Source organism: Ammodytes marinus (assembly GCF_949987685.1).
Source record: "Ammodytes marinus genome assembly, chromosome: 3".
In the NCBI taxonomy this organism is placed as follows: Eukaryota; Metazoa; Chordata; class Actinopteri; order Uranoscopiformes; family Ammodytidae; genus Ammodytes; species Ammodytes marinus.
In genome coordinates, this window is record NC_137232.1 from 33,309,689 (window position 1) to 33,321,836 (window position 12,148).

Genomic DNA, 12,148 nt, shown 5'->3' on the forward strand with positions numbered 1-12,148 from the left:
GACCCAAACGTTATGCGATTGGTTGGCTAATCCAGAGTGGCACTGAGCAGATCCAATAGTTTTAAACTTCAACAGACACCCGCCTCCAAGTGAGTTAACGTTTGCCAATTACAGCACTTCCAGACCTTCTGTACAAATGAAATGAAGTACGATGGTCTGGGTAGCGCCCAGGCTACATGCAATGTGAATTTTATGAAGAAATCCTGATTCGCATCAGGCCACAACAAGCAGTGTGTCAGTCAACGAGATTCAGGGTAACATTTTGAGGTTGAAAATATAAATATCATCATAAAGTTGTATTCAAGTCACACACAAAAACCTTATCAAGTCTATGAGATCAACTTTGCCTTTGCCGACTGACCAGTAGAATACCATGGCCAAGTATATGGACAGTATGTTGTGCGGTATAACACCACTGCTTTTGTCCAAAGGGGGTACAAGAAATTAACCCAAACCTAAAGTTCCTGGAAGCACCTTTAAACCATGCAAATTCTCTTTTTCTCTGTATTTCTCTACAATATCCTAAACATATATGTACTGTGTTTTAGAATCCATTACCCTCTGTTTCCTTATTAAGCCGACAGGTTGCGTCTTCCTGTCTTTCTTGGCAGTTAAACCCTGTTCATCATCTTCCTCCTCCTCCTCTTCCTCTCCTCCTCTCGTTCCAGTAGAATCGTTCTGTTTCTTCTGTGTTTTCTTCTTGGGACTGTCGGCCGCCTTGGAGCTCGGCCTGCAGTTTGGCAAAGCAGAGGATCTTCAAGGGAAAAGGCGAAGATGGGACTCGATTAAATCATAATAATAATTAAATAAATAACAAACACAACAAACAAAGGTTAGAAAATGCTTCACAGAATGTGTACACACAATAAAAAAAACAGCAAAAAATATTGTAAAAAGGACTTTGGCTTAAGTGAGTTTCATAGATGGGACTCAATTAAATCATAATAGATAGATAGATAGATAGATAGATAGATAGATAGATAGATAGATAGATAGATAGATAGATAGATAGATAGATAGATAGATAGATAGATAGATAGATAGATAGATAGATAGATAGATAGATAGATAGATAGATAGATAGATAGATAGATAGATAGATAGATAGATAGATAGATAGATAGATAGATAGATAGATAGATAGATAGATAGATAGATAGATAGATAGATAGATAGATAAATAAGAAACTTAAAAAAAACAGAGGTGACAAAATGCTTAACAAAATGTGTACATAAAGTCAAAGTTAAAACAGACAAAAATGGAATTAAAACGTTGTTATGCTCTGAGAAAGTTTTTCCGTGTGGATGTTTTTGCTGTGTTAAAAAAAATTGTCTTTTTGACCCCAATAAAAAAAAATACATATATATATACACACTGTATAAACATTGTTCTATAGTAAAAAGGTTCTTCTGATTAAAAGTGAGTTTCTGGGGGCGCCCTTAGCTCAGTTGGTAGGGCGCCCACCCCATGGGCCTCAGCCAGCAGCGGACCCGGGTTTCGATTCCAGCCCGCGGTCGTTCTCTGCATGTCACTCCCCTCTCTGCCCCATTTCAACTCTGTCTCTACACTATCAATGAAGCATAAAAATGACAAAAAAAATACATACATAAAAAAAAAAAAAAAAAGTGAGTTTCTAACTGAGATTGACACTTGGAGAGTTTGATTTTGATTAATTTCAAAAAGAACAAACACAAGGGTAATCTCAAATTCACAACCACTATACACATATACCCTCCTTGGTCCTGGCCCGGTTGGAAGAGGTGAGCTTCAGCACGGTACAGATGCTCAGGTAGGAGCACCAGCATAAAAGGACTCCCTACCTCACTTTATATGCAATTATTATATATTAACAAATTAAGAAATGATTCTGTGTTTACGTTGTACTGATACAGAGGGGGAATATTTGGCTGGATAAAAAAAAAAAGAAAAAAAACCATTATAACCATTATATTATATAACCATTATAAAACCATAGACTCTTTGAAACGCACAAAAAACCAAAGCAGTGAGTTTTCAAAACAGAAAGACGCGTTGTGACAGGTAACAGGTCTTCCTTGAAAAGAGTCTCCGGTCTAAATGGGATTTACCTGTATAAATAAAGGTTAAAAAATTAATAAATAAATTTAAAAAAAAATAAACGTACCTGCAGATTCTTGAGGATCTCCGGAGCATCCTGCCGTCCTCGTCCCCCTCCCCCTCCATCTCCCTCTCCTCCTCCTTCCCTTTTCCCCGCTGCTTGGACCTCCGGCGGTGGGGAGGGATCTTGATTTTCAGCCTGATTCCTTCTTTCTGGAGCTCAGAAGATGCTTCTTCCAGTGGACCCTGCTTTCCCTCTAACCCGACCCCAGTCTCCTTCACCGTAGACGGGGCAGCAAGTCCACCATTAACCCCCTCAGTCTGTTTCTGTTGGTCCTTTTGATCCTGATTACAGTCGACAGGTGGAACTGTGCTTTCTGGTTCTACCTCAGACTTTTCTAAAGTGCATTTAGGTTTTTTTTCGTTGTCGTCTTTACTCTTTTCCAGACACGCCTCACTACTAGTTCTCTCCTCCGTGTTAATATCTTTCTCTTGATGGTCAGCTATCTTCCCCTTGTTTTCTTGGTCTTCCGCCATTTTTGTTTTGGGTTCCTGTGTCTTGGACTGAGCCAGCGCGGACACAGTCACACAATCAACTTTTCCCTCTGTATTTTCCGGGATTTTAGGACCAGATTTGAATGATATTAACGTTGGTTTTCTTGCCGTTTCAGTTTCCTTCGCAGCATTAGACTGTAATGCAGACTTTGGGGTTGTTGTTGTTGCCGATGCTACCACTGTCTCCATTTCAACAACAGGCCCTTTCCTCACCAGCACAGACTGCCGGCTCACGTCTTTCTCCGGGTCTGAATTCGGGCCGTTTAGCTCAGCCTGCTCTGTGGCTCTGCGGATAACTCCCACATGACCTATGACACCCACTTGACCTATTACGCCTATGACTCCATTCTGTGCCTGTTTCTGTAACCCCTTCCCATTGGTCAACTCTTGCCTGGATGCAGTGACCACTAGTTGTTGTTGTTGTGAGGTTTGTGTCTCACTAGGTGGCGCTGTAGAGTTAGATAACTTCCCCTCTCTTGCGTTATGACTGTCCTTGTTTTGTATCACCGACGGGTTACAGACAATAATACTACTGTTGCTAGTGCTGCTGCTATGGTTAAGGTTGTTCATGCTCTGGTAGCTTTCGGCTAGCTTTAGCTCCCTCTTCTTCAGTGGTATTTTGGCCTGCTGGCTGCTCCTGACCGCGTGATCGTCCTCTTTGTTTACTTCCTGCTTTGTCACCGGTGCCATGACGACCGACACAGCGTTCTTTTTGGGGGCGTCGCCACTGTCCCTGCATTCTGATTTGATCACCGTGGTGATGGTGCTCACGCGGTTATCGAACGCGGGAGGTTTGAGGTCCGACTTTTCTTCTGCTTCTTCTTCTTCTTTCATCTCGACGTCAGTAGCTTCCTGTTTCACCACTAAACAACAACAAACACAAAACTATTATTAACAAAGAAAGAGTAGAGAAGAAAAAGCACTGAGGTGTAAGGGTGGGTTATATAATAATTATAATAATTGATTGGATTTATATAGCGCTTTTCAAGATACTCAAAGCGCTTCACAGGGTTCCAGGTTCAATTCGTTCACACACAGGTGGTGGTAAACTACTATAGTAGCCACAGTTGCCCTGGGGCAGACTGACAGAAGCGAGGCTGCCATTCAGCGCCTACGGCCCCTCCAACCACCACCTTAAACTAGGGGTGTAACGGTACACGTATTTGTACCGTACCGTGACGGTACAGGCACGTATTTGGTGTTACAGAGGTGGACCGCGGTCCGTTCGTGGCGTACATAGCGTTATGGCGAATGTACAGGCTTGTTTTGCGGTGTGGAACTTAAAACTTGTGGTCGGAGTTCCCCCCGGACCATTTAGCCTGCGGCTCAGCTCGCACGTGCGCAGTAGCAGCCAGCGATAATGAGAGTCTCTTATCTCCATGGTGAGCATTAGGGTCAGGCAGTGTTAGCAACTTAGCCGCTATATTCAGCGACTTTTCAGACCGCTCTGGCGACTCTTTTTTTAAGAAAGCCACCAGCGACCAATCTAGCTACTTTTTCTGGTGTTATTGGTGACTTTTGGAGACCCTGTGCTGTCGCTAAAGCATGTATCGCTCTTAACACTTCTAAACGAGCAGCGGCCAGCGGGTGCTCAACGGCCACTCCCCCCGGTCCCACAGCACTGACCGGCGGCCGAGTCCTCACGCAGCAGTCCCTCCCAGCTGCGGTCAGAGCAGGAGATACACACCTCTCCGCTCTAGTGTTCCGTTTGCATCACTATTAGCAGTAGCAGCGTCGCGTCCCCCCCCCCCCTTTACTGTCTATGAGTAGTGCAAGTCAAAATGATACAGTGCTTTCGAACAGAGAGCGAACTGCATGGCTAAAGGCAACAGGAAACCGGAGCGCGCAGGCGCCCCCCTGTCATTCAAATCCCGTTTGAGGGATAATTTCGGATTCCAAGTGAATTATGACAACAGTGATAGACGTGTGGAACAATGTCGGCACACAGGTTATTGTTTCACCGCGATCGCTTATGTAGGAGGCAACACGTCGAACATGCATACGCATTTGAAAAGGCACCATCAGGTGTTTGGCTACTCTCACCATTACTGTGAAGAAAGACGAGCTGGGCAAAACCCAGACATTATTTTCTTTTTTATACTGAATACAAACAAGCTATCATTTAATTAATGCTGCAGTAGCACTTTTATTTGATAATTTTTATATTTATAAGAGCACTTTAGAGTTTAAGAGAGCTGCAGCAATATTTTATTTTTTTCAAAGAGACCCTTAAAGAAGACATACCCTTTGTTTACACCAGCTTACAGAGCCTGCTGAGCATTAACACTATATTTTTTCATTGCAATTTTAGTTTATGCTGCACCTACACTGGTATTTAATAAGTATTTTATTTATTGGAGAATTGCAGCAGTATTTTTATATTTGTTATGCATTTTATTTATATCAATCAATCAAACTTTATTTATATAGCACTTTTCATAGAATCAAATGTAACACAAAGTGCTTAATACAACTCCCCCCCCCCCCCACACATCCCCCACCCAGAGATATGCATACATGCAAAAACATTCCCCCTCCCACCCATCCATACCCCAAAATAAGAAATTCATTAAAAACAGGAAGGAAACTGCGCTGAGGAAACGCCATCATCAGAGAGAAAACACTAGAGACTGTAAAACTAAAACAATTCAAAATAAATATATGTTACTGTCAGCTAGTTACTGACAGCTAAAGATGTTCATTCTCCGTTAACTATGAACCGTACCGTACTGTACCGTACCGTGACTTCAAAACCGAGGTACGTACCGAACCGTGACTTTAGTGTACCGTTACACCCCTACCTTAAACATACAGCAGTCATACACATTCACACGAGGCAAGGTGGGTGAAGTGTCTTGCCCAGGGACACAACGACCATGACACAAGTGGCCGAGCGGGGATCGAACCGCCAACCCTAGGATCGTTGGCCAACCAGCTTAACCACCTGAGCCACAGTCGCCCCATTTGACAACAAGCATTCTCCAGAATCACTGACTCCACTTTTAAATATTTTAGAAAGATTTAAGTTTCGATATAAAAAGCCTCTGTAATGATGAAACAAACATAAACATGAGATAGCCAGCAGCTAATATATTCTAATATACTATATACAGCTCCGGAAAAAATTAAGAGACCAGTCTGGATTTTTCTTAAATCTTCATCTCCACATTTCTTATTGAAAATGCTCTTAATGACAAAAAAGAATTTATTGGTATTTGGTAGAAATGCTGTCAGTAGTTTATATAATAAAACCAAAATGTTCATTCAACTCAAACATGTGCCTATAAATAGTAAAACAAGAGACACTGAACATATGGAGTGGTCTCTTAATCTTTTCGAAAGCTGTATGTAATATATTAATATACCTTGTATCAGGGGTTTCTCTTCGTTTGCAGGCTCGGTCTCTTTACTATCAGTGTGTTCTTCACTGGTCCTGGAGGGTTCAGATTTAGTGCCTTCAATGGCGTCCTCCCCTAAATCATCATATCAGAGACAGAGACAGAAAGAGAGAGACACACACACACACATTGACCTGTTATATCTCCCCTCTCTAGTTTAATTTCCCTTCAGTAGACAGTCTGGGTCCGCGGTATATTCACGGGTTTTATCAGCGAGATTTTTTGTCTGTCCAAACAACGAACAGAGGGATTGGCTAAGAACAATGACGTGCGCCAGTGTCAGTTGTAGTCAGAAGCCGGCGCACCAAACATTATGCGATTGGTTGGCAGATCCAGAGTGGCACTGGGCAGATCCAATAGTTTTAAACTACAACAGACACCCGCCTTCTAGTGAGTGTACCTTTGTCAATTGAGCGATTCCAGACCTTCTGTACAAATGAAATGAAGTACGATGGTCTGGTAGGACCAGGCTAAATGAAGTACGATGGTCTGGTAGGACCAGGCTAGTGTATACCTGTATCTTTCTGTGTGGGGCTGGTGTCCCCGGGTCCGGTCTGGTCTGGATTCTGGTCTTTAATCTGACTTGGGTCCAGTTGGCTCTTCAGAAGGTCCAGAGCTTCTGCCAGGTCGTTACGATTCCTGAAGAGACCAGATACAAAAGGACAGTTACACGATTACACAGTAAAAAAACAAAGAACTTGGATATTTAAGTTGACGTCGTTCGAAAGTTGGTGGGAGGGTTTAAGGTCTGTATCATGTCTTTGTTGTTTGTGTGAGTTTGAGGTATACAGCCTTGTGTTAATTGATGATTAAAACAAACAAAAAAAAATCCAGTTTATAAAGCCTCGTCTCTGTAAACGAGCATGTTGCCAGCTACGGTGAGCCCCTTTGTTTACATCTACCTGTCTAGGCTGTGTATTAACACTAGATCAGATGATGAGCAGATTGTTTCTTGTTCATATTTCGTTATGTATGCTAAAAGCATTCATTTTATGTTCATTGATTTTCTTTCTCTGTGTATGGCCTATAAAATTGGAAAATCACCAAAATAAACTAAAACTAAAAGCAGCAGATTAGTAGCTGTGTTACCTGACGATGCATTTCCACGTGGACCCGTCCTGGTCGTCCTGCTCCTCTGTGTAGAGCCGGATGTTTTTCTCCTGGTCCAGCTGCAGCCAGTACATCAGGCCGTGTCTGTCCTTTCCTACGGGCTGTAAACGCATCTTCTCCGGGTCCTCCTCGTTTATCGCAGACTTGAACTTTAGGTTGTCATCAAACTGGCACTCGCACAGATGCTGAAAGGGTAAAAAGAAATATATTCAATTCAATTCAGTTTATTTAAGAAGGGGACAGTGCAAATTCATAAAACACATGATCATACATGGGATAAAAATGCCAGAATTAGCCAAAAGGCTTTTTTTCATCTGTAGACCCCCTGGCATCGATGTAAATACAATGAAAAAAGTGTTAAAAGAATTGGAGAGGTTGATGACAGTAAAATGAGATATACCAACATTACACTACACCCAAAAGTGATGTTGTGGGGACATTAAACAACTTCAACAAGGTTCACAAAAAAACTGAATACGTAGAAAAACATGATAATTGAAATATAGATATAGTGTTATTATTGTTAAAACAGGAGCCTTTCTGAGAAATGTCCTGCCATTGTTTAAGTAATGTTTTTTATTTTTTTGTTTTGTCCTTGCCGTACACCATTGTTTGTTTGTAATGCTTTAATTTGAATTGTGTGCTCCATGCCATGTGCTATGGCCGTGAGCCGTAATAAATAAATGAAATGAAATGAAATGTTACGTTTTGTTGTTTATTCCAATGGATGGGAAACATAACATTTAATAAAAGTATTTATTTTACATTTGTATAACTTACAGTTTTAACATTACAATTTTTTTCTTTGTGTTGTGCTTTGTGTCACTAACTTTATATTTCATTATTTCATAGATAAACCGATTAGATGAGGTAAACTAAGTGCATGTCATACCTTGAGGATGCTCGACTTGCACTCCATAGACATTTCCTGGTAACCCTTCTGTTCCAGCTCCCATGCCCAGGTGTTGTTCAGGTCCTGGCAAACCTACACAAACAATAAATAACATATAGTATAGTCAATCACTACACACAAGATGTCTCATCAACCATAGATAGTATATAAAAGGTCTCAACACAATAGTTACAGACAGACAGGGCATTTAGTCATATAGACTTACTGATGGTTGAACCTCTTTAGTAAGTAACGAGTTGTGTTTTCGAAAGTCTAGTGCAGTCTGAATAAATTTGAGACACAGAGAGAGAGAGAGAGAGAGAGAGAGAGAGAGAGAGAGAGAGAGAGAGAGAGAGAGAGAGAGAGAGAGATCACCTTAACCAGATATTTTTCCCATCGGTCAGTAGTCACAGATTTCCCCAGTTTTCGGAGCAGCTTCACGTGCAGCTCCACCAGAGGTTTAGGGACTGTAGGAAAACACACAATGACAAGATGATGAGCAACATAAGACTTGACTTCTTATTGTCTTATCCCAGGTGATGTGCTGCGGCTAACTCCACGCCACAGTAAGCAGATGTTTACTATGTCAGAGGTTCTTATTGAAAGGATAAATTACTTGAAGTGAATGAGACAAAGGAAGATTCCTATGTGAAAACCTGGCAAACCTGTCTGATGCTCCTGACTAATAAATACAACATTTGTAACTATGCTATTAAGTAAAACTTACACACTGGAACATCAAATTATTAATTTAAATCATTTGAAAACGTTCCCTTATCAATGTGTGGTCTTGATCTGAGACTGTTAAGGAACCCGTTAAATTACAGGAAATCCCAGATTTGTCTCCTAGCACGACGAACTGAAAATGTCTACGTTTTCATATTAAAAACAGACTCATAAGCAGTAAATGTCCGAGTCTGAAGAGAAAGAGACATATATAGAGCAAATATAAGCCAATATATCTAATTGTATTCTATATAAAGTTACGTTAAGGCTCATTACGATGCCTAGCAACAGAACTAACGGTAACCGAACAGTAGCTAACGTTAGCTAAGATGTATAAGTGGCTAACGCCGTATGAAAAGATCATGATAAAGATACAAAATCGACAGACACGACCCTCAAGCATGTGTTTTTGCAACAAATATAACTCGTTTATTAAGATGGGCCTACTAGTTGTACTTTGACTAAAAGTTGAAGTTGAATTGTTGATGCTAACTAGTTAGCTAACCGCTAGAGTCCCTACCGCGCATGTGCGGACCTGACAGCCACTCTACCAATAGCAAAAAAATAAATTGGAAATATAACAATAATAAGGATAACATCCGATGTTTTTAGCACACACCAGTCGTTCAGTTGACATCTGACAACACACGGATCGATAGGTGTAGATATATTTGCTGTGAGGACACGATTAGCACGTAAACAGTAGGGGGACATTGATGTCATATCAATCCGACTGCCTGTGAGGCAAGGCCGGGGAAAAATTCCACCTGACCTCGCTCCTGAGCTGGTTCTGGTTGGCTGTGTCGGGTCTGCGGTGCATCATGGCTACCACACCAAGTTTTTACGTTTATCAGATCGATATCAGCCCTTGACACTAACATTATCGACGACCTGTCATTACACTGTAACTAACTGGGGGTCATCTTTATGCACATTGCGTTTTTATCTACGTTGTACAGTTTCCTTAGTAACTTGATTTCCTTTGAAGTGAAAACTAGCTAACAAAGCGTACAGGCTCGCCGACTATGCCCCCCATCTTTGCATGCCCGGCGAGAAATGCTGTAGGGGGTTAGCTAACAGACATTGTAGTGATTATCAAGACACAATTCAGTTTAAAAACAATAGCATCTTCTTTGTCAAGTTTCATCAATTATGATTCTACTATTGGGAGTTTAAAATGTGGGAAAATAAAAAAAGTTGTGTGTCGAATTTACTTTGTGAAAGAGAAAGTAAGTGCTGATTTAAAAAAAAACATTATAACATGTTAGAAATTCACACCAGGGAGCCAGAATGACTAAAAGTATGTGGTGTTAAGTCAACAGGGCCTAGAATTCACGAATCTCCCAAGAATACGGTTACATTGTAAACGCACTATTCGGCAGGAGGAAGGAGTAGCCTATTTACAAAGGTGGATGCAATTTTCGGCAGGCATGCTGAAGTGGGCCACACACACACACACACACACACACACACACACACACACACACACACACACACACACACACACACACACACACACACACACACACACACACACACACACACACACACAGAGTCCCCCTCCTCATCCTCACTGATGATGAGGATGGTGTTAGCTATGTGGACCCCCTTCTTCCTATGGTTTCAAGTGTCGCAGCTTTTTCCACTTCTTCTTCTTCTTCTTGGCCCCCCCACTCTACACCACCTAACCACCACACGACCACCGGAGAGAGCCCTCCTCACCTGCCGTCGTATCCCGTAAATAGCGCTCCATTTGGGGGAACGTCATGTCGGGCAGGTCCAAGGCGGCTCCATACCTCTCCATGAAGGAACAAACCTCCGCGAAGCTAGGGCATAGCGCCGGGCCTGAGCTTCTCACCACCGCCGCCTCTGCTGCTGCTACCACCACCGGAGCAGCCATCTTTCCACAGGAGGGGAGGAACAGGAGGGGAGGGAGGGAGAGAGAGAGAGAGAGAGAGGGATGCGACTGTGCTGTGCGCGAATGAAATGAATGGAGGCTAGTGTGGAGCATCTACCGGGGTCAAGCTGCAGGCGACACAAGAGTTTAACTTCCGGGGAGGATTTTCTAAATAAAACTGGTGACACTTTAATCTAAGATAGACATCTACAAAGTCAAATTTGTATTCTGAAATATTGAATAAAGAATAAAATAAAATGTTTTACAATCATAACATGACTAGTGTTTTGTCTTTGAGCTAAAGTGTAACATCATTCGGCCGGAGTACATAGCCAGTAGGCCTACATGCCTTTAGTTTCTCTGGTTGTGTCCCCTCAAAGTAAAATACAACTTCATTATTATGACAACTGCAGGCTACTTTGCTATGGACTTCCTTAAACCCCCTATTTAATTATTTTAAGATGTGTGTGTTTCATCTCACTTCATCTATTTTTTTTTTTTTTTTTTTAACTTTTCCAACGTGTATTCTAAGCTCGATGTATTTTAATCTTGATGTATTTCACACACGCACTTTGAATGGCCTTGTGTCTGAATTGTGCTATATAAATAAACTTGCCTTGCCTTGTGTTAAAAAAAATTCCAAAGACGCACATTTTAAGCTTTTATTTTAGGCACGAATCCAGAGATGGGATGAATGTCATAATAATATATTTGTATAATGAGTCATTACTAGGCTACTTTGCTATGGAATTCCTCAAACCCCCTATTTATTTATTTTAAGAGATGCTTGTGTTAATATTTCGATCCCCCCCCCCCAAAAAAAGATGTAGGTTACTGCCTTTGTCTGTCTGTGTGTGTGTGTGTGTGTGTGTGTGTGTGTGTGTGTGTGTGTGTGTGTGTGTGTGTGTGTGTGTGTGTGTGTGTGTGTGTGTGTGTGTGTGTGTATTCTAAGCTTTTATTTTAGGCACAAATCCCCCTACTTCCGCCTTTCCCTGTGCTTGTGTGACGTGAGCTTGACGTAGCTGAGAGAAGTTGGGGAGGACCAGGAGGAGGGCAGAGACAAATTCCCCCAGAATTCACCGCGATAGAAGACCCACATCAAAAACAGTCCAAAATGGTTTTTATTCCTCAAATGTTTCCACAATTAAAAACTCCCGTGTCGCTATGAGTTACATCAATCTGCGTCACACTTCCACATCAAATAGAAACATGACTTAATGGCGTGAGCAATGGATGAATAGGGATATTGTATTTATCGTGTTTTGTTTGTGTATTCAGCTTTCTGTTTTGTACATGGAGTCTTTTTCGGGGGCCCTGCCACTACACCACTGCATGCTGCGTAGATACTCACTCACGCTGTCCGGAGGGATGCTGCATTTAAGGACCGACGGAAATCTCAAATCTCTCACGCGGAAAGAAATCATCCCTGCTTTCCAAATCACATACTTTTTCTGTCTACTACACTGCATACTAAAGTACAGAAGAGTTTTAGG

At 41.7% G+C, this 12,148-nt stretch overlaps 1 protein-coding gene and 1 pseudogene across 2 annotated transcripts in view; one reads left to right on the forward strand and one right to left on the reverse strand.

Moving 5' to 3' along the window:
• LOC307248473 (fucolectin-4-like) overlaps positions 1 to 258 on the forward strand; it is a 2,789-nt pseudogene extending 2,531 nt beyond the window's left edge. The window contains exon 4 of the transcript in view: positions 218 to 258. The product of the transcript in view is annotated as a fucolectin-4-like (transcript). The remainder of the gene's footprint in view (positions 1 to 217) is intronic.
• Positions 259 to 522: 264 nt separating this feature from the next.
• On the reverse strand, positions 523 to 10,628 carry rsf1a (remodeling and spacing factor 1a; the record flags this gene model as incomplete). The annotated part of the gene is made up of 8 exons (XM_080024869.1): positions 10,481 to 10,628; positions 8,408 to 8,499; positions 8,033 to 8,125; positions 7,120 to 7,325; positions 6,545 to 6,669; positions 5,998 to 6,105; positions 2,145 to 3,495; positions 523 to 754 (listed from the first exon to the last, which is right to left on the reverse strand). Exons 1-8 carry the CDS (start codon positions 10,560 to 10,562, stop codon positions 523 to 525), a joined length of 2,289 nt encoding a protein of 762 aa, XP_079880995.1. The 5' UTR covers positions 10,563 to 10,628.
• Positions 10,629 to 12,148: the final 1,520 nt, after the last annotated feature.